The 25061-nt window shown below is 31.9% G+C and overlaps 1 protein-coding gene across 1 annotated transcript in view; it reads right to left on the reverse strand.

Annotated features, from left to right (window-relative positions):
• The window catches only part of LOC113549167 (BMP-binding endothelial regulator protein), a 68127-nt gene that overhangs the window by 23699 nt on the left and 19367 nt on the right, over positions 1 to 25061 (reverse strand). The window contains exon 2 of the mRNA XM_026950348.1: positions 24740 to 24844. Within this exon, the coding sequence (XP_026806149.1) occupies positions 24740 to 24821 (82 nt within the window). The 5' untranslated portion in view covers positions 24822 to 24844. The remainder of the gene's footprint in view (positions 1 to 24739; positions 24845 to 25061) is intronic.

Raw genomic sequence — 25061 nt, forward strand, 5'->3', positions numbered from 1 at the left:
ATATATATATACGCCACTGATAACAGCGCGTAGCAGTGATACGTACATATGATACATATACAGTATTCGTGACTCGGCGGCCGTGTACTCGAAACGGATTCGTCGCAATAAATTTCCTGGCACCGGTCCGCGGGCCTCTGTTCAGTGTACGTCCGCCCCGATAATTTGCAGAACGAACAGAGATTTTTTTCCACTCTTGTGGATTGACGTCCGCCGTTGTTTATGCGTACCTACTGCACGGACGAGGTTTTCGGTATTTTTTTCCTCCTCGTCGTCATCGTTATTGGGCGATTCGCCCACCGCCGCCGTCGGATTGCGGTTAATATAATTTACAACTCATCGTGTGCGTATGTATAATATAATATATAATATACACAGGGTGATTCACCGAGCACGCACTCGATCTCGTTTTTTCTCTTTAATTATGTACTTTTCGATTTGTGATTTTGTACATTTTCAAAATTACAATATAATATCAATACCTAACAATAAAATTGTAAAATTAAAACTACAAAAGAATCTCAAAAGAATGTCCACGCCGTTTTAAGAGACACGTTTGAAACTTGAGCCTTTTAAAGTATTGAATATATCTGATAGAGTATGCTTAAAATTATTCAAAAATCTGAACTTTTATAAATTTGACACTTAAGGATAAAACAAGGATGAGCATTCCTGGTGTATCACACTGTATATATGTACAATTAATAAAACTTGGCAAATGTGATCATTGGTTTAAGCGAGAAAGAAATTCCTATATTATTCTTCACGTGTATCGAATATAAACTATTCGCGTCACTTTTGAAGGCGATGGCTAATGTATTTAACGAAACAATATTGTATTATAAATCCACAGAAATGAGGATATAATATTATTTGAACAACTTTAACGTGCACTTAATAAATATATAATATTGTCCGATTGTCGTGATTACTCGTTATACTATTCATTATCGATGGGTAATGTTTACATGTGAGTTAACTATATAACGCATTGTGTATCTACATGGGGACGGGCGTTAAATCTTATTTCATTTTCGTACAATAGGCAAAATGTTTGATTAAAATATGATAAATCTATAATAGTACAATCTAAATTTTTCAAAAATTATTTTACCGAAATTATATTAGTAAACCAAGAACAATGTACATCGGTACATCAGAAGACGGACGAAATCACGTATTATATTATTATTATTATTTATTCATATCGATGAAACTCATATGATATTATACTGAAGATTTAAATGATTTGTGTGTATAAAAATAATAGCAATTTAGTATAGACGCTGTCTACTGGTTTTTAGCTAGTATATAATATAAAAAGTCCTTAAGTAGAATTTAATCTTGGCGATTGTTGGCGTCGGATTTGGTGTAAAATGATATCGTGAAACCGATTCAACATAACCATAAACGTGCATTTGCATGAATAAATTAATCGATTTCACCGACTGATCCAGCTACTGTATTACAACCACAAATCAAGCGAGGATTCTACAATGGTAAAATTATAACTTTTACGAGGTGAACGGCGCGTTTTCTTTGCATAATGATGAAACTGCATCTGTTTATCGTTCAAACTAAAAATATGACTATCGACAACTCAGTTTACGTAGATCAGCAGAGCATAATACAATATTTCCATACGCGCATAACTATGTGTAGGTAGCAGGTACCTATTATAATAAAGTATTATTTACTGCTTGCTTATACACGACCGAAAGCATCATATAATTTATATATATTTATTGCTCAATTCATAAAACTTTTATCACTTCACTCGATATGCCAGCGTTAAAAATCCTTTTATAGTCAAAAATACCAATTATTCTATACATATATGAATACGATATTAGGATATGTTAACCTGTGTAGTAGTATACTAATATCCATAAAAATCTATGCTATTGATTTCCTGCAGTTGGATGAATAAATATAATAAATAAATGTATAATTCACCACTATATTACCCATAACATAAATTTAATCAAACTGTTCCTAGACAGGTATTTTTCTTAGATACTTCACGCACAATTTATTATTCTCTATTTCATTATTAGCCCACAGCAATGTCATTACCGAGTAAACATTTTCAAAATGATTGTTTATTACGTTCTTTATACTGGCTGTTGGCCAGCTGTAGTATTATATATATATATATATTGTAATATGTATATGTATAAGTAATAATAGGAACAAATGAGACACAGTTGTCAATAGAGAAGTCTCGAATTCGAAAGCCCTTCTCAATGACGTTTATAAATAACATTGTCAATTAATACCGTTTTCCTATTGTAATAAAAAGAGCTGGCGTTTGCAACTTTAACGAATGATAATAAGTTTCGGTCGAATTCGTTTCGAATTTCTCCACCTACCCGACGTCAAATATGGAGAAGAAATGGACGAAGAAGTCGCTCATAAGATTTCTGTCTGTATTTTTACTATCAATTACAACTCTCTTCCTTTATTACTTAAATACAACTATATTAAATTAGATGGTCGTATTATATTCGAATGAATCCGCGATACGAGATTTATAGACAACTATGTAAATGCTGCTAAACCTGCAATAAGAGGAGCACGTTTCGATGTGCGTTAATTTGTATTTTTCCGAGTCTAACGTACCATTCGCGAAACGTAGCAGTAGCAAATTCACTATTCAATTCTATAAACACTTAAATGAAAACGCATAAATCACTTCAAAACAGTAGTATCGAAAACCAGAGATCGCTATAAAAGCTGTATAGTGATGCAGGCTCTCCGCGTAATATATCGTACGAAAAGGAAAAAATATAGATCGTAGACTGCGGATGTAATGTCTCTCCCATAGTATAATCTTCTAGAGTACTTGATGAAATGCTTGTAAATAAAATAAAAATAATTATTACCGATTTCGGATCAAGTACTACCAAAACGTCTCTTCGTGCTCCATCAACGGTTGGTATTTACATGTTATATTGAACCGGCGACACGTCGAAGACAATATAAATATTTGTTTTACGGTAATCGAAATACAGTCGTTTTCGTGTCGATGTGGAGTCGATCGTGAAAAAAACACATCGTGTAATGTTAGTACGTGTAGTAATAATATGTATGGTATATTATATGTAAATTCCATATAAATACAATCGACACGATATATATATTTATATATTACTTAACGAGAAAATGGTATAATATTATACACACACAAATATAAATATACATATATATATATATATATATAATATGTGATGCGCGTGTGTGTTTAATGTTTATGCATTATAATTCATTTATCAAACAATCGTAACACGAAAACCCACGAGGACGCCGCCGACGTTCGTGTGTTTTTCAATTTTTTTTTTTTTTTTTTTACCGAACATCCTTTGTTGTTCATGTGGTCGTCATCGCGGGCGTGTCGGCTTAGTTGAGGGGTGGGTCGGGTGGAGGGGTATATAGATATATACCGGACCGCATCTACTTCGGCGGTGGTCCACAATCGGCGGCGGCGTCCAGTTACGACCAATCCCGGGGGTTATCACTTAATTCGTTTTTGCCGCCCGCCACGACCGGCCGCGGCGGCCGCCGCCGTCAAAAAACCCGATGACTTTATATATAATAATAATGACGACGACGATGATGATGATGATGATGATAATAATATAACCACCGCGTGCCCGCGCGGTATCTATCGGTGCGGTAATATATATAATAACACGGGTCCGGCGAAATATGTTACCCTGACATCGTTATTAATGAGTACCCCCTCTACCCCCCCCCCCCCCGCACTAGACCTTTTGTCTCATTTTCGTAGTCGTACGGCGCACCACACACGCGGCGCAATCGTGTAGGTATATATTTGAGTTTTTTTTTTTCATCTGAGAAGAACAAACAACACGATAATCATAATAACGAGAACGAAAAAAAAAACTAAAATAAATAGTAAAAACAACAGGCCATCATTATTATTAACGTCTACCACCGACTACATTAATATATATATATATATATATATGTATATACAATATACATACATAAAGTGATGATTTTATTACGTGTGGTATCCCGCGCGTCCGCCAATTTCGGAAATTAACGCTTATATGGGGGGATGCGGCCTCCCATCACGAGTTGATGCGTCGGAATTTTTCGACTTTTACCAATCCAATTAGGACGGTGAAGAATTGTCGGGACACCGCAGGAGGTCAGCCGGTTACCTATATTATACAATGCATTATGAACATGGACGACGATTGTCTCTTCGTCTACAGCAGGGTGCGCCCGACCACCCCCTTGGAGACGTTTTTACGTTGAAACATAATAATAAATTTAGCAGCATTTCACCCGTCGACTCTGCAATGTACCAATAGGTATAATATGTTATTATATGTACATAAACAAGCCCGCCCGTGTACCACAAAAGTACCGCCGAACGCACTTACATGACATTGTATTGTATTTGTTATGTTTTGCACTGACTGGGTGGGGCTATGTGTATTTAACGTATGTCTAAAATATATGTATAATGTATATATATATATATCAGACGGTTTATACCGCATACCAATACCACACCACGAACGCGGTTACGCACACCACGCGAATCGCGACTTAAATCGGACGAAAATGATACGAATGACAATACTATGTATATAAAATATTTTGTGTAAGACGCTCGTGTATGCTTTATCAGTCATCATCCATGCTCAGGCGTACCTATAATAATATTTTAATATAATATAAATACACACAACCGATTCGGTCGATTACCCTCAATTATTCGAGGTCGATTACGTTGATGTGTTCTCATCCGATCTCGTACATAATCCCATAATCGTCTGAACAATTACGTATTACGTCAATACCCTAGTAACACTAGGTTAAAATAGATGTAAAGACGGTTGTACAGTATTCGGTAAGTGTTTACCATGTATTATGATGGCGTCTGTCAAATTACACGGTTATAAGAACACAACAATTTATTACTAAAGCGTAATATTTTCATATTTTTAAAAATTAATTTAAATGTTTATTTGAATCAGTTTCTAAACGAGCAAGGTGCAGATTTTTAATAAAAATAAACTCATAAAGTATAGACATTTATTTTACACATTTATTTCATATATATAAATTAATAAAAAATATTCTTTAGCTGTGTTCAATTTATTGAGTAATCAAAATACATGCAATTTTTCAAGTTCAAAGTCTTTTAAACATATCTGCAAAACTTAAAAGTAGCTATTTATAATTTATAGTTTACTTTTTATTTAAAAAAAATGCTAAATGGGATTAGTGATGCATCAATTATTTATTGAGTTGGAAATATCAACGTAAAAAAAATAAACTTCAATTCTAGAAAATTAAATTTTGTTCTTTAATATTACATCAGTTGAAAAAATTAATAATATATACTTTTAATTTACTGTTTTACTACTACTTCATTGAAGTTTTCCGAGTATATTATAGATATATTTCCAATTTAATTAAAAACGATCATTATAACATTACGTATATGTATAATATTCATAATTTTTGTGTCCAAATTATTTCTTAACAATTTATTAAATTAAACTGTGTATTATTTGCTCTGTGTGCATGTACAACAATGTACAATAATATTGTATATTGTATTATTTATATTACGATTTATTTCGTATTATACATATTATTTGGCGAAATAGAGCGTACAAACGAAGTGACTGAACTAACAATTATTTTGTCGTATTACTCATACTCGTATATCAAACTTTTTCATATAATGTAAATAATATTTAAACAATAAATCACTACTGAGATGACTGATCAAAATATCGAATCAGCTATAATAATATTATTATGTATATTACACCGCGGCGGAGAGTGATGGAAAAACAAAATTACGTTCGTTACGGCGGAACTCTATACATCCAGAAACGATACATTACAAGTTGCTTATTACCCATATTGCATTCCATAATTTCCAAGTATATTATAATTAGGGTTTTGCACCGACAGTTCTTACAATATACATATAAATTTAACAAAGTATGCAGCTAAAATTGTTATTTGAAAAAAAAACCTGTAGAATCTACATATTATAAAAATTTGTAAACTAAAAATTATCACTTCACCTAACTTAAATCAAATATGTATTGATAAATACTAAATAAATAATCTTCGATTTGTTTTGAAAATGTTATGTTATTTTTATGATAGCTAATATAACATGTACCCATTTTATAAATTAAGATTATGCCCGCTCACTAGTTGTCGTTGCAATTTACAAGCGCTCGCCAAAATACAATATATGCAATTATCGGTTACCACTATCTAATTCGTCTACGGTCACCTGACGTAACATTGGTTTGTCATTACTATATTAAGTGTCAAAGTCGTATTTTTGTCTATTTTTATCGAATTATAATATGACGATCGTAGTTTCATTATTATGGCTATATAGTGTTACATTGTTATTTTTCATAATTTACATTGAAAATTAATTCATCCATTTATATTCAGTACATAATTTATTTTTTTTAACATTGGAAAATTGTGTCCCACTATAATTAGGGTCAAAGAACGTGCCTCGAATTGTCCTTCCCCAATCGAGAGGACAATATTACATTTAAAATTTTAAAATAAATAATACGAAAAGTAATGACTCATTATAGTCGGCAGTATCTAATCGATACGCACGTTCAATATAATAAACACACTGTTACTGAGCGCGTTTCTACTGCAGGATCTCAGCAAAGTTTAAGCGTTTCCTTCTGTTCGGTAGTGGTAAACAATATATTATAATATGTATATAGATCTCAACGACGTTTACACGCGCTCATTTCGTTGAAAGCAATATTTTAGTCGGCCGAGCGGAACACGAAAACGGCCGTGATTGATGATCAACAGCATACATTGTCAGCGGAATAAATAAAAACAAACATTTTACGATCCCTTTGATTGAATATATAGTGACGGAGATAGACGGTACGTTTTGATAAATATATACATATCGTTTGTACATTATACGTTTAGTGCAGGGTAAAAATGCCAAAAGTTTCGCCGACATATCGACGTAACCGGCTAATCTGGTCATTTCGTTAACGTATTTCTCTCTCGATTTCCAAAAGTCGGTTTAGTGCGATATGTATATCATATAGTACATAATACGTATAGAAAAAAAAAATACGTTCCATTGTCGTGAATGAAACTTTTATAGAGATTCATATTACGATTTTGAAGGGATGACAAATGATAAATCGAAACGATCCCCTACAGCCGCCGGAAGTCAAACTTCCTGGTAGTCCAACCGCCCTACGCCCACGGCCGTTGAAACCTTTATATATCGTCTGTGCGTAACATTGTCGGAGAAGTTTTGATAAAACGGATCAACTCCACTCGTCAACGTTTCACAACTAAAACAGTTATTATTGTATAATAATTTATATGAATACCTGAAATTATGACGTGGCATCTTACCATCATCAACGACTGTTGAGTATAGCTTATTGTATTATTTTTTTTTACATAATAATTATGGGAATATAATTACATTGTTGAATAAAGGATATAAACTTGATTAAGAAAGGACAAATATCATATAATAAATTAAAATTCTATACGAATCTTGATTTTTGTTAATAAAAAATAATAATAATAATTTGACAGTAAGAATATTTATAGAATTGACAAAAAAAATCTATTATTAATCTGTTATAAAACTAATATAACGATAACATAATTATATAATATTACCTTTTTTATTTTTCCCCATGTATGAACGAAATATACACTTATCGAAATGCAATTAACTACGTTTTATTGCTTGTTTCGGATTTAGTTTTGAACGAAATCTCGTAAAACAAAACCCATTTAATTTGAGGTTTTAAAAAACGTATTTGAATGCTCTACGAGACATAATAATTGAAGGCGGAATCAAGTGCGTATTTATATAATAACAACAATAATGATAAATACGTTCTTTAAGAATGTAATATTTATTATTTTTAGTACCCTTTAACTTTAGCGACCTAAATAATATTACAAGATCAATGCGTGGATTTCTTTGGTTTTACACACTGCTAATAATCAATTACATCAGGATATACTTACCTATATATATATATATATATGTAGACCATTTACTGTCCTTTTTATTTTTTTATTCTCCTATTACGTCGGTGCGTATACCTTCTAATTATTTAGTCCTTTCATTATTTATTAGTTTAAATATATATATATGTTTTTTTGTTACTCTCCTACGTCCTTATCTGGTCCAGACCGTCTTCGCCGTAATAACAGTAATAACAGAACGGAATCCCAACAGAACGGGATGTCAGAAAGTATAAGATGGTATATAATGTAATGGTGTACGCGAGCGTTCCAGCAATAATAACGTAATTATAACCTTTTATCTGTTGTTTTTATTAGCCATTCGCAGCAGTTATAACCTGTACGGCTGTATGTGTACCTGGTCTTCAATAGGTTTCATTGCAACACACACGCACTTAACATTCGACATTCAAAACTCCAACACATCCCGATGATTTTACCTCCTTTGCCGAAAATGGAATGAAAAAATCCCTTATCCCAACCTCCTCTCACTATCGTGGATTACAGAGTTAAATGATTTGTATGAGAATCATCATGACGTATACGTATATAATTTTCATAAGTAATTCAATGTTAAAATAATTGCGTGAGCTTCGTCGATTGCATTGTCATGGTAAATGTTGCTTATATTTTGTGAAAATATATGTGTCATGATGTTATATATTATAAATTATAATATATTAATATAATAATTTTACTATTACTTATAGTACGGTTGGTCGTTAAAACTCAATATATTAAATTTATGGTATTTATTTATTTATTTAAAGATATTCAAATACAATCACGTTTCAAATAAATATTGAATGCGAGTTGTAATAATATGATTACGATTGATCACTCATAGTAGCACGATTTACATACACGTAGACGGTAGATGGTTTTCAAGAAATTAAATTTATACATTCCCGGACGGAATGAGATTTTTAGTTTTTAATAAATTATCCGAATAGCGTCAAAAACGAACGCGGCTTACAATGAATATTGTCGATTTTCCTAAATCGTTGGCGTTCTCGTGTGGTTTGCACGATAATAATATATCTCGCTGTCTATTGTTATACTCGTAGCACGCATCAAACTTTTTTGACAGCGCCCGTCTCGCTCAAGAATGCAGCACGCGATTCACGTCGCACAGGTAGTCGTACGAAAAACCGGATCGGTCCGAGACCATCGTGTAGTTGCAATGACGACGGATCGTATGAGAGCATAAACGGTAAAAAAAAAAAAAAAAAAAAAATACAAAACAGAAATAACACTCGTGTCATATTATAGAAGAAACGGCGTCGACAACGACTGCTATGCCACTATATTCTGATACTAATGGCACGACGATAACACGAATAGGTATATATATATATATATATATATATGTGTGTGTTCATTACGGGTAATGTATAAATGTATGTTTATAATATATATTATATTTTTTTGGAGAGCTAAAAGCGCCAGGAATTCCCGATTTCAAATCGAGCCGATATAAATAACAAAAATAAAAAAATAAATAAAAAATAAACAGAAAAGACAATTCCGGAACGGGTATACGTACCTATACGTAGTTATCGTACCGGTTGGTTCCATTAGGAGAGGCGAATAAAATAAAAAAATAAAAACACACACACCGAGGGTCATTTGTCTACGACGCATCTTAAGACGATATAATAAAACACGCGCGCGCGTTCCATTATAACGTAATAGTATATTATCGTCGTATATAATATAATATTATACTCGTACGCTCGTTCGTATTCCGACTGCGTATGCCGCGCGTGTTTACGTGTGCGCCGTTACTGCAGATCATCGCATTCCACAGCCGCGCGATTCTCCGCCCGAAAATCAGCGAACGCACATTGGTCCCGACGTCTCACCAGAAACCTGGTATACGTGCCTAACCGCCAATCGGTACACCCATATATTATTACAACAGTGCACACCGCACACCACTTTTTGAAGCGGTTAAGGCGGGTGTCCATTTTACACGCTCGCGCGTTCGCGCTTTCAACGAACTATTCCTCGAACGTTTCACGATGGTTAAATTAGGTAACTGTGGTTATAGTATTTATTTCACGTATACGGGAAAAATGTCGAGCTAAACGAGAAGATTCGATAGCGGTAAACGGTTTGGTTACACGAACGCCGACGTCAGAGACGTTTCTCGGGTTGAAATATGCAAGCGATAGGTGCAGTAGTATGTATATTAGCTATAACCGTGGTATAGGGCATACAGAGTAAAGGCGCGTTTCCACTACATACGTGCACGTGTACGCGCATAAAAATACTTTTCTGTGATTGGTTGGTGTACATGGTGAACTTTTGGTATACCAGAGAGTTTATACGCTCTTACCATACGTATAACCACGATATCATGTAGTTGGGTCTAGTTCAACTATTTCCGTCCGAACGGTCTAATTTGGGTGATAGCAGCAATCACAGATTTAAAAATCTTAACATTAACCCTTGTCAGGGTATTTTTCAAGAATGGCGTTTATGTACAACCGTACACGCGAACGGTCCAGTGGAAACTCACCTTAACGCACTTAAAAATTGAAAAAAAAACTTGAAAGATTTATGGGAGAAAAGAAGTAAACTAAACCAGTGACCGTCGATCGTGATTCGTGGCTGAGTCGGACATCACATTGGACGTAGGTAAATCATATATTTATACTAAAAACTCGATTGAGCCGCAGGGAATGTTCGCAAAAACCCCAAAAAATATGATGGATATTAAATTATTTTTTCCGGTATAATATTTTATTAATATTCGTATACATAGTATCGTAATATATGTACATGTGATTCGCCCGAAGTGTTCTTTGTTGCATAATGCATATAATATAATACATATATAATGATATAATATAATATGTATGTGTATTCGTGTTAAATTATTAACTGGTGTTATTCTACCTAGATAGCTAAATATTTTATACTTTAACTAAATCAAAACGATAGAATTTTAAATAATATATATTTTTGACTAGGTATTTTATAAATTCCCTGTCATTATTCAGTTACACAAATGTCGTTAATATTTCAACATAATTGCATAGACTTAAACAACGTAACTATAAACTAATGATTCTCATTATGATTATTTTATGATTTCCAACATATATTTTTAGCAGATTCTCTTTTTAGCTATAATGCGCCATATATATATATATATAAATATCTATAATTTTTTTTTTTTTTTGAAGAATTCATCTTGCTTCAAAAAATAACTAAGAATTTTAAATTATAATGATTTTAATAAATTTACCATAATGGCCCATGCAAAATGTTAATAAATATAGATTAATTAGTATGTTATAATATAATGTTTAATAACGATTAACTTTTTAATAGATTCAATATTCATCATGACATTGTGTAATACTAATACGATTTTTGCAATTTGTACTTATAAGAGTGATACTATAATAATCATTTTTGAAAATAATTAAATTTATTAATTATTTAAATTGTAAATACTTTAACAACTTACAATCTGGAATTGTATGGAATGATTAGTTGTATACATTATATATTTTGAGATAAAGGATTAATTTAATTATAAGAGGTAATAAAATAACTTTAACTAAATAGTTACGATAAATTATAAAAAAACGATCCAAGATTTTAGTTTAACATGTTATAAAATCATTTATTTAATAACGTGTAATGCTTAAAATCTATAATCTCTCTTTTGTTTTATCGATAACCGTTTGAGAGAACGCAATTTTAGATTAACCTTAAATTAAAGTGAATTAGGACATGTTTGTTATACTCATAATTCACCACAAGATAATTGTAAATACGACACTGACAAGAGGATATTATAGACACAATAATAATATTATGTGTCTGGCACCGTAGACGTACATAATATTAGGTTTATATACATTGATAGATAAAAATATAACGAAATCGGTGTACGAACTAGAAGTACGTTTAGTGTTTCGCTACTATAATATACCTATTTATACACGAGGCAAGTAAAGTTATACAGATAAGAAATTTAAACACTATTAGTGCTGGCTATCAGAATACATTTATAAAATGTATAAATAATACATTTTAAGTACCAGTATTGAGTATATTATTATTATATTATTATTACGTATTAATTAATTCGGTTTTTAACATGTTTTGTATGTGTATATTGGAAAAACAGAATTTTGAAGGAAATTAAACTGTTTAATTATTGCATTTAACGTTCAAAAATCAAAAACGAGGTACGAAGCAATAGCTTTTGCTTAATTATAATTTAGAATACCTAGGTCTCTAGGCTAGTAGCGTTTTTATTGTTTTTAACGACGTTTAATATTACCGCGAAGAGAAACGGTGAACATATTTTTGATGCGGGAGTTTGGGTGATTTGACAATTTAGCGTGGAACCTTTTATAGTTTTTGTAAAAAAATTCTTTGGTACGATACCATTTCCATAACCTGATACAAACCAAGAAGTGTTTTACCCGAGTGAATGCCGAACAGCATCATAAACGATGTATATACCGTTGTCCGTTGATATAATAAACGAAATTTATTTGTAATAATTAACGTTTGGGCTCGAATGCGCGTAATATTATTATTACACGTATAAAAAACAAATAATAATCTAAGATTTTTATCGACGTTTTTCGTTGTAGTCTATTAAGTTTTTTACGACTATATACGTAAAGCGTTTCTCGTATTATTGTACTCATCACACATTATACATTAGAATAGATATAATTTTATTATTATTATTATAATATAAATTATTAGCGATTAAATTTTATACGGCCAAATAGCTGCTGATCCGGATTCCGGAATATTTTTAAACAATATTGTCACGGTGGACAAAATGTTATTACATAACAAAACCTAATATTATATTTCTTTGTTGTAATTATTTAAACGAAAGAAAATCAGAATAACTAAAAACGGCTGAACATCGTCCGTCTATATATATATATATCATATAAAAATAAATGTATATAATATTTCAGTGATTTGAACGAAATCGATGCGTCCATATGCGCCGGTGACCGAATAATCGGGTGTCCGTCAGTTGATTCGACGAAAGAATACTAAAACGCCGCGACTTTCACATGGGCATCATTTCGTTTTAAACTGGTAATTTGTAATCGAACGTCGTCAAAAATAATTATAATGAAACCGTCGTTGTTGCCAAATACCACGCAGCTAGACGCCGTATGGGAACCATAAACTTATAGGTACACGATGTATTCACAATGTGGTAACATGCTATGTATGTGGCTCTATATAATATGTAAACACTATGCCACTAATACGTATATACGTTAACAGACAGTTATTGCGAATGAAAAAAAAAATAAAACTTAAAATGCATGGATTTTCGTAATTTTCCATTTTCCTGCGTTAGTCATATATAACTATGAACCATCTGCGGATTTAAAAAACTGAAATGGAGAGAGGCTACATTAGAACTATAATTTCAGTATAAAAACCATTACGGAATAAGATTTGATAACAATATTAGCAATTTTATTTGAGTATATTCTAAATGTATGGACTCAAAGAAGCATGAACTATTTATTATATATATAAATATATAATATATCAAATTTACAAAAGAGAAGATCTAAAGCTTATTTGCCCTACCTTTGAATCCGTACCAGGAAAAAATGACAAATCGCGGTGGATCACCCTATTCTCACAATAACTGCTATAACTGCTGCTTTCAACTTTCAAATCAATGCGGGTGTGTTTTTCATAGTATTTTTATATTATTATAATAATGTATATGTACAGGAAATGTATAAGGACATGTAAAATAATTATTCGCCACTAGCTAGTATATAATAATATTATGTATCGTCAATCGCGATTCGTGTATAAGATTTATATGCATGCATATTAATTGAGTGGCGCGGAAACATATGTCATGCACAACTTATCGTATTACAATCGTACGTATATCAATATCTAAAATACTAAAAGTTTCAGTATACACAAATTTAAAATTTCCCATAGGAGTTAATATCAGTTTTCAAGTTTTTGAAAAATAGGTATTAACGTGTAATAGTGTTATTTTTCATTGATTTTATTATAATAAATACTATAGAAATAAATGAATTAAGTACCTATTGATTAAATCTTTAAACATTAATATCTTATTATTTTCCCATAATTAAATCGGACTTGTTAAAAGTGGAAATTATCAATTTCTTGGGAGTTATTATAATTTAAAAATATATATGTAAATGTTTTATATTTATATAGGAGACAAAACTTATTATTAGAGAACGGGTTTAAATGCAAAATTCATTTTTTTTTACATGTCCAAAAACATTGTTTTCCTGATTTTACAGTGCTTTTATGAAACACGAGATAAAAGTATAACGAATATATCTATCTAAATATTGTTAATTCATTTTTTGAAGTAAACTAGAAGATCATGAAAATGATACGTATAATTAATACCTAAGAATAAAAATTTATAATTAAACAAATTTTTTCAATGTTTTAAATAATTTTAAGAGCATTTTTTTAGTGCATTTAAAAAAAAAATGTTATGAGTGCATCAAATCCTATTTTTAAGGCATTTTTCTTTTTTTTTGAAAGCATTTAAATCCATTCCCTACTTATTATTATACATAATAAAATATACATATAGGCTAAAATCAATATAAATATAATGAAATATTTACATGACACCCAAACCATCAACCTGTATTAAGCTTATTATACATTTAAATTATTGAAATTAAATTAGAATTAGATCATTAATATTTTAATTTCCTCAAACATAATAAGTCTAAAATTGTTTATTTATAGGTTTTGGTAGTATAATATCTAGTCCATAGATATATTATATGTGTGTGCAATGTGTGCTTAACATTATGTAAATTCACTATTTTTTATTGGGGGTGAACGAAGCATTTCTATGGCAATATAAGTTCTACAGAAATGTAATCCGCGAGTAAACAAGTGGAAATCGTAGAAAAATAGACAGAATTATTACAATAATTAAATTTATTTTTATTGCTGTGTATAAACGTACGAATGAAATGAATTGTTATTATATATAATATAGAAAAAAAAAAATCGATTTTATTGCGAGCACGGCGTCATCAAGTAAGTACGAGAACGGTGTAAGGGAGAAGAGTGCGTGCACATAAATACCCTAGCTGCTCACGAACCTTTCAGTTGGTTCCGGAAGTGCTAGTGTGTCAACTTCCTGTCGTACACCCCTCGACGAGCTTGTTCAACGTAAAAAATAAGAAAAAAAATTCAACAACTACACTCATGCCCACGGCTGTACAGTGTCCATATAGTTTATGCACACAGATATACGCGGAATATACGTATTATACGACTTACGTCTTTTGGGTCGTACCCAAATTGACATATTTTAGTGCGTCCGGGCGATTTTGGCATTTTTTTCGTTTTTACTACACTACGCGTTCGGCGTCAATGGACGAGCATGTGTGTGTGTAATGTGTATATACTATAATTATATATATTATATACATTATACAAGTATATAAACTACAACAACAATATATTTTCAATTAATTCCCGAGGTCAGCTACAATAAATGCGTTCTGAAGACGCTCTGGTTGTTTTTGTTTTTTTTTTAAATCATTCCACAATAAAACCAAAATATAAAAGCGTACATATATGTGCTACCACGAGTAAACGAAACCGACGAGAGTATAAATGCGCTAAAACATGATGAGTGTTAATTTTTTCGTAGTTGTATGTGACGTCGTCCTGGGCCTTATATCATATCAGGTATAATAATTATTACTATATTTTATTGTATTCATATTATCGTTAATTATAAATACTATTATAATATAGCAGCCAGCAGGTATATCATAACACTTTATTTATAATCTAGGAATATTGAATACCGATGTCTATTTTTCATATGAATTATACTATTATATTTAGGTACGTTACAATATGTGCTCACCATATAATATCACAATCGTAGTTAGCGAGTAGTTATAATGTAATATTACTATAATACTATTTACAGGCGCTGTCAAAAGTATTCGACACTTTTGACATATGGGTCAAGATCCATTTCGTTGAAAAATATTTGCGATCCTCTGGGCCCCGGAGCCAATTTCATCGATATACGCCTCTCAGCTTTCTCAGATCTCATACTCTCTCATTATCTGTCTGTCTTTATTCCATCAATAATCCACAAAAGAAAAAAAATAATAATTTATCAGGACGAAACGGACTTCTGCTGCAGCTGTAGTATGGCCCATACCGATCGTGTACTTAACCGGAAAACAAGTAAACTTGATTCGCACTTTGTAAACGCGCAGTTTATCTACTATTATCATTATTATTATTATTATTATTATATTAAATGCGAGCGCGCGCGATAGTTTTCCACACATGTGCGCGGCCAGCAACCGCCGCGGGGCACCTAAACGCGCGTCCGACTGGTCACTACTACAACAACTATAACGGCAGCTTGACCTTGCGGCTGGTGCGCACACACGTAATAACACTGGGCCGCCCGTTAATCTCGTTTTGATTGCACGGACGGAGAAAAAAACGCAAACGTCGATAACCTAGAAAATGGCAAGGGGAAAAAAATTGAAAAAAATTCATCGTGATTCGGCTGCGGTGGGAGTCGGCGACGTCTATAGTAAACGCGATACCCCTTCTCAAACCAATGCATCGAAGACAAAATATACACTAACTTAGTAACTATAGAGTCTTGGACAACAACAATAATCATAACACTTACCATAGATGGTGCAGGTGTGTATGATGGAGAACGGTGAACATTCCCTTACAATTGCTCGTTTAGTTAAATGGTTGTTACTTATTATATAAATGCATGAAATATAAATTCTTTAAAGTTAAATGATAAAATATATGTAGTAGTTTAGTTGAAAAAAGATAAAATAGGAAATATAATGGTTTTTTTTTTGTTTGAAGTAAAAATTATTTGGGTATTGCATGGGATTAAAGTGACTTGGATGAATAGGGTCGAAAGGTAAGTGCTTCAACATTGTACTGAACATTCGTCAAATGCCTATATTAGATTCCAATAACCATTTATTATTCTGCCAACTGTTATATTTGAACGTACATTTTCTGTTTCAAAAAAGCATATTTTGTGGATATGAATGAAATTTTTGAACTATTTACCACTGAAATAATATCACAATATAAAAAAATAAATATTAATGACCTATGAATAGAACTCTCCTAGAAGAGTGAAAGTTTTAGCTTGGATACTTGAATTAATAAAATATACAAATTGTTCGTTACACAATATTGTGATTATATTAGAATATGTTTTTGTAAAAAAATATTTTAAAGTTATTAAATATTAAGTATAAGTATAATGTTCATCTATGAATACAATTTACCTCCTCTAATAAATATAATGAAAATTGTACTTAAGTTTAACGAGCTTCCTCATTGCCCTCTCACCAGTTACAAAAATCACAAACACACGACAATGTCACATCATTCACTCTATGTATCTAATATTATATACATTATACGGACGATGATGGTAACATAAAGATAAAATAATAATATTATACAGACACAGAAACTATACAACTCACCAATAATAACGACATGGGACAAACAATAATAATAAAACGAGCCCTAAGTATACGTATATAAAATGTGTATAGATGGATTCGGAGAGATTATTGTTACTTCTACTACTATATACTACTACTGATCGCTACTAATATTCATGTGTGTGCGTGTGTAATTATAGATATAGTCGTATACTTACGGTTCGTTTGAATGACACGAAAAATACAAAGAGATTAAACACGACGATGAGAAATGAAGACGTCGCGGTGCACATGTACAGGTAGATGGTATTATATATATATATATATATATATATATGTACACGCAGATTGCCGTTTACCTTTTTTCTCTCTTTTTCTCTCTTACCCTCTCCCGTCAACCATTACCCATCGCAAATACAATATATATTTAATACCTTTCCTTTATGGTACATATATTATATACTCCACGCGTGGTTCTCGTCTCATCTTAAACACGACGTGGTAATTTTCACTATAAGTTATTGGCGCACACACGGTAAAACAAACAATTTCCATCATGCACGTCGTGTTGCATATGAAAGAATTTCATGTTGTATATTATATACTGTTTTTTTTTTTTTGTTTTGTTTAAATTTTTCTAATTTCATATGATAAGTATATAAGTGGCCTCGTAATTAAAATTCGAAAGAATAAAATAAACCCTCTTTTAATAGATTGTATAAACAACTGCGCCCAAGAATGTTGACATACCCCGTTTTAGACTCCACCCCTACGATCACTGTCCACTACACCTTCACCATACTCGAGTAATCCAGAAAATAAGGAATCAGAAGTAATTCTGTACCTAACAATATATAAATATATACTTATAATATTTATTTATATTATACATATTATAGTAGCAACTAAGTGGAGAGAGGATGTTAATAGATGTATAATAAGCTTTAGGATCATACCAAAGTTCAAAATTTGTACCCCGAAAACAGTACCTAAATTATTTTCTATAAAATGATTTTCTTTCAATTTTCAATTTTATTCTGAAACAGGTTAGGTTAGGCTAGGTTATTTTTCACAGTAGATTAGATGATTTTTTGCGGATAACTGCTAATTTCTGTCATCGGAAAAGTGTAATCGGTAATTGCTGCATTACAGCAAATCACTCTCATAAAAAATGTATGACGTACGATATCATTTAATTTGTACATATTAGATGCTCAGAATACATTTTTTTTTCTGATTACGGAATATATTAAACATTTAATATAATATTGATACTATGATTAAACGATCCACCAAAGCAGGTATTTAGTATATTAGTAGTATATCAATGTATAAGTACGTGAAGATAGACAACCACCCGCGGTAAAACGAAACGTCTACGGCTCATTCGTGCCCTTGAGTTCTCTATATTATATGTTAAATTATCGTATAATAAAAAAAGTAATAGAAATTTTATAAGTCATTTCTTCGATTAGAATCTTAAACATTTAAAATAATATGCTTTACATAATATGATGATATAGGTACCTCACTGTGCTATTCGACCGTAAAATATTTATAGTGTAGACACATTTCCGACCAGTTGAATATTATTAAAATGATCGTAAAAAATAATTTATATTGATTTAAATATATCGTTACAACTTAATTTGAACAAATACGTTCATTTATTTTATTTTTTTTAAACAAGATTATTCCGGAAAAAATTAATTTAAAATTGTTTTCTAATGTGACATAAACGCGTGGTAATTTATGTGGAGAGCAATACTTATATTACATACATAGACGACATGTTATTTTATTTTTAACGTGGCTTTTCATTTATCGGATAACAATACAAATCGAGGCATGTTAAAAAATTGACAAGCATCGTTGTTAACGTATGTAATGCGTTGTTTTAACAACCGGAATTCTATAAAAACAAAATTGCACAATTTAATCGTTTAATAGTTTTTATTTTAATATGCAATAAAGCATTTGTGCTATTGTGTACAAGGAAAATATAATATAGTAAATAGATGTCAAATACGTGTCATATGTATTTTTTGTTTCTTTTTTTTTTTTTGGTTCAAGCAAAGTGGTTTATATTATATACATTTATTATATCGTATATTACAAAGGCGTAGAATATTTGGAAAAAAAACTCGTACCCCAATATTATGTCGAATAAAATATTATACAAAATGTAGTATAGGACGTAGGTTGTTCTTATTTTTTTCTTATGTTTCAATAAACGATGTGGGAGATCTGCAGAAACACCAAAACCACCGTGTAGACGGCGGCGGCGGAGGCAGTGGAGACTTCAGTTTACGACCTATATCGTATTATTATATATTATGTATTGTCGTCGTCGTCGTCGTCGTTGTCCCTTGTCGGGTCGCTACAAGACCTACCCAAGTCCAACGTCGGCCATTTTGTCGTAAAGGATTGGCATTGCCAACCGCATGCAGAGGGCCGGCCGGTCTCGTACGACCGGCTCGTGCAGTAAAGAGTAAAGACTTCAAATTTATCACGGCGATTTCATCAGAACCGATAACACGCACACTGCACAATGTCTGTCTGTCCGTCTGTCGGCGTAATTACGTGCGCACAATGCACGCGGCGTGGCTTTAAACGCCACACACACACACACACACACACACACACACACACACACACATTATATGAGTATAGCGGTTGGTAAAATAATATTATACGTTACAAACGTATATACACTCGACAGGATCCCGCGAGATTATTATATTTCGTTTTTGAAGAAAATGTTTTTTTTTTTCAATCTTTGTCGGGTGTGACGTCCGCATCGGTATGTTCTTCGCGGCAAGGACGTCAAAAAAGCACATTATAATATATATTTATATATACATACACCTTAATATACGCCCGTACATCGCACAATAATAAAAATAATTATTATTATTCTCTCAGTGGTCATGTGAGCGCGTATGTGTGTATGTATGTATGTATGTATGCGTGTAGTACAGCCGAGACTCAAGGAAATGAAAAAAGACCCGACGTGTTGTCGTTAATTAAATAGAATAAAAACGTAATTAAATAATGTACACTGCGCGGTATCAGGATACTATAATATAATATGTAGTGCGTTACCCTGTATAGGTACGCTGCCGTATCGGGGCGCGCACAAAGGGTGTGACGAATTCGGTAATTAATAATATGATTTTTTTTTTTTTTTCCCACTCACCCTTTCACCGGAACTTTCAAGTATTCCGACTTCGGGTGCGCGCACGACGCGGCCACCACAATACACGCGATAGTAATAATAATAATAATAATAATAATAATAATATAATGAATTGTGTTTCCATTGGTCGGCATCCGTCGTCGTCGGCAACCCGATAAATCTCATCGGTCTATATAATAATATAATACATACCTACCTACGTATATAGGATTGTTATATGCGATATATTATAGATAATAAGAACATGATTTAGGTCTGTTGTATAAATGCACACCTATAAACACACACAAACACATATTTATACTCGTATAAATAGGTCCTAACTTTCCTTTCAACCTTCAGCATATCAGTGCATCGTGAGAACCTAATCGATCCCCCACAGCCTTCCGTGCACCCCTCAAACGCCAATAATAATAATCGGGGTTGGAATTTTTGACATGTCAATAATATATATATATATACTCGTAGAACCATAATATTATATTGGAGGTAAGGTCAGGTATTATGTAATAAGTATATGTTCATGAGCATATACATATATATTTACCGAATTTATTTACTGAGTTTTCGTCACACATAAAAAATGTTCTTGAATTAAATTAAGTAAATATATATTTAACGAGATTGATATATTATTATTAAGCGAATTGGTTGCAAAGGCACTAAATAACACACGAGTAATGGTTGCCTTTAAAATAATAATGTGCCTAAACAATTCATAATTCCTATAGATATCTCATCCACAGTTATACACGTAAAATTTAACGATAAAAAAACCATTCAAACCAAATTGCGTGGTGCACATATAATGTTATCAAACATATAACATAACGATTTTACAGGATACAGTGACCACGTGTGACGGTCATTCGTCAAGTTTAATTTGTCTATCGTAACGCATTCAGATAGTATCTACAGATAAATTACATATTTTTATTATTATAAAAAAGGGATCAACTTCAAAATCCTCCCTGTCTTTAAAATCGTAGCTACTTTATATGTACCATAAAGTTTTACCTATGAGTCTCATCGTCTCGCCTTGACAGTTTTTTTTTTTTAGTTTTAGAATATAGAATTGATAATTAGTCAATAAAATGCAAAATATAAAATTACGTTTAAGTTGCAACACATAACAAATGTACAATTTGTCTGAATTTTCCTATTTTAGTTAAGCATATTAGATCAAATATATCTATTCGGTACGATAGTATTTTGTGAGCGGAAGTAAACGGATCATTAAATTTAAACGTTAGCTCGTTATCTATCAAGTTTGAAAATTGTAATGTTTACCTATAATCACATTAATTCAATGATGTCATAGTCAAATGTTTCAACAATAAACTATGAATTCCGTCTTAGCGAAAAATCACAATAATCATTTCCAGTCTCCAGCCCAGCCACAGACGATTCGTGGACCGAGTAAACACCCGTCGTCGTATAATACTGCGATAGCGTATTTAATAATATATAGTTACGTTAAATCTGCAGCATCAGGGCGTGCATAAACGGAAATAAGACTTGGTTTTCGGTTTCAAACTGCGGCGGACTCATCGCGGTACCTATAAATAATGCAAGTGTGTCGCGTGACAGCGCGATCCCGACCGAGTTTCACATAGTAGCCGATGTATCACGTATGCACGATAGAGACCATATTATTATTATTATTATTATGTCACGTGTATAATATACGTAATAATGTAACACTATAACATTTATGTAAATGCGTCGTTGGCAAAGGACTTCTCGGCACCCGTTTACCCGTAATGGCCACGAGTGAGATGCCCCGTACGTTTGTTGTCACCGCTGCAGCGCAGGATGACTGCGATACGCGCGCGTGTATATAATGATATGATGTCATTGATCCGTTTCCAAAATATCCGGAGGCGCGACAACGTTTAGGAACGAACGATCCATTTGGTTAATGTATGAGAATAACGATATAAATATACAGGACGAAAAAAATAAATGGAAAACGGTTATTTTCGATTTAGACCACTTATGTGCGCGACCATTATTACGGACAGTCGCGGGACGAAACCGCGGCGACGTCAAATAGACACTCACACACTATACTATAGATAACATGATGTTTTGTAATTCGTTAGCTGTAACCCGTGATATTACGTGTATTTATGCCACTATATATACATTTTTAGACTAGGCGAATAACGCATGGTCAATACCTACTTGATACTATTTGACTTATTATTATTTTAAAATTTCATCCAAAATTAATATTATGCGTGGACATTACAATTTTTTAGTTATCAATAATTAATAAAGAAACAAAAATCAGTCGTGCTCAATATATTAGTACTTATTTTTAGAAAATAGCTTTAAAATAATAACTCGTATTTAATTGAACTTTCGTTTACCATACAATATATAAATTAATTTAAAATAATTATTTTATAAGTAATAAGTGATAACCGCTAATGTTTTTGTATTATATAAAATATATGAATAACATTAATTTTGAGTTTCTGTTTTAAAATGCTTCCGTTTTTAAAAACAAATATTGCAATTGATATACGCTGACTGGTAAAATTGTGATACTGTTATGAAAATGTAATAACAGATCGTATAGGATTTGCTAATAAAACATAAATATATTGTTGCTATTTTACAATAACGTTTTTCTGATTTTCTTTATTAAAATGAAAATGAGAACGATTTATTTTAATAATTGAACATTATTTACTTGGGAAAACTGTGACATTATATTATTATTTATCATCGTGATACTATATCGATATAATATTATTATATTATTATCATTATATGCTCCTAATATATTCAAGACTGATCAGTAATGAAAACCAGGTAAAACATTATGGCATTTATTTATTTACTATACATAAAATATACATCCATTAAAATACTAAAACTTATAGTGGAACAACTGTTAGTGGATCACGCGTTGCTCTCTTTCAAGTTTAATAAATGTGACCTAATAGTGTCTTTTAATAGAACGCCCAACGCGTTATACCTATACTATTTTATCATAATACAAAATGTAACAAATACTCGAATCGCTTTGGCCTGGTGTCGAATTCGTGCGCCAATATACTTGTGTTCGTTCATTGTCGAATTTCCAAGAAACGGACGGCATCATTGCCCGAAAAAGTAGTTTGAAGAGGTATTACTCATCTTGTCTAAAAACGATGTTGTGATCCGTCGATTTAATAAGAAATCGCACATTCATTATGTTAGTACTATAATATATGTATATATATATATATATAAATATCATTACGTCACCCACACTTGTCTCCGTAAGTGTCCAAAACAGCAATACTCGAACGGCGATGTTTATAATTCGAATAATTAACGAAATAATTATATTGTATTGTTGTAATAATAAGTTATTATTCAGACGTTTGAAAAAAAAAACCAGGCTTTTAATAATTATTCAAAATTATTCCTTATCACCAATATATTTTTGCTAAATTAATGTGATTCTAATTTCTGAGTCATTACGAAGCGACGTTTATGGAAAATATGTATTATTTTTTTTATCGTTTCGTTAATATGCGCAGGTATTTCTACTTTATTAAATTACAATTACATTTAATATTCAGAAACAGAATGTTTTTCTGAAGATATTAATATTATGTAAAAAAATGTGTAGGTATGCAACGAGAAATGATATAATATATGTGTATACATAAAAAATTATGTGTGACTTTTTTCTTCTCTCCTTTTGGGCTGTCTTCAAGACTTAACCCTTTTCTGAAACGCCGCGTCGCGATGACATGTGCTCTGTTATATGCTATTAGTAATATATAATATACCCGAAGAAGGATAAAAAGAAGAAACCCCGTTCTTAATCCTCATCCTCGGCGACCGGCTATTAACGCAAACAATTTATTTGACAAAAAAAACATACACACGAGCGTTCGTGAGTGTACTATATATTTATATATGAATAAATAATAAAAAAAAATTGTAAAAAAAAACTTGCCTCTGAGTTGATTGGCGAACATCCCGACGGGCAACAGAAACCAAACGACGGCGGCAACAGTGATTATTCGGCAACGATCCATGGTGCGGCGGTTCTCTGGTCAACCTGAAAGTAAAAACCCACACAAATTCAATTACTGCATTGCTCCGCTAATGCTAACTAACGCCCGAAGCGTGGATTTCGACATAATATACAACTTGTTTTGTCCTTTTTATTATTAATATTGCCATTATTTAATTTTTTATTTCGCGGCTCTTTCTAATCATGCGAACGTAGCGATATCATATAATAATAATATATATGTATAGTGTATGTATACTAT

Source organism: Rhopalosiphum maidis, chromosome 4 (assembly GCF_003676215.2).
Source record: "Rhopalosiphum maidis isolate BTI-1 chromosome 4, ASM367621v3, whole genome shotgun sequence".
In the NCBI taxonomy this organism is placed as follows: domain Eukaryota; kingdom Metazoa; phylum Arthropoda; class Insecta; order Hemiptera; family Aphididae; genus Rhopalosiphum; species Rhopalosiphum maidis.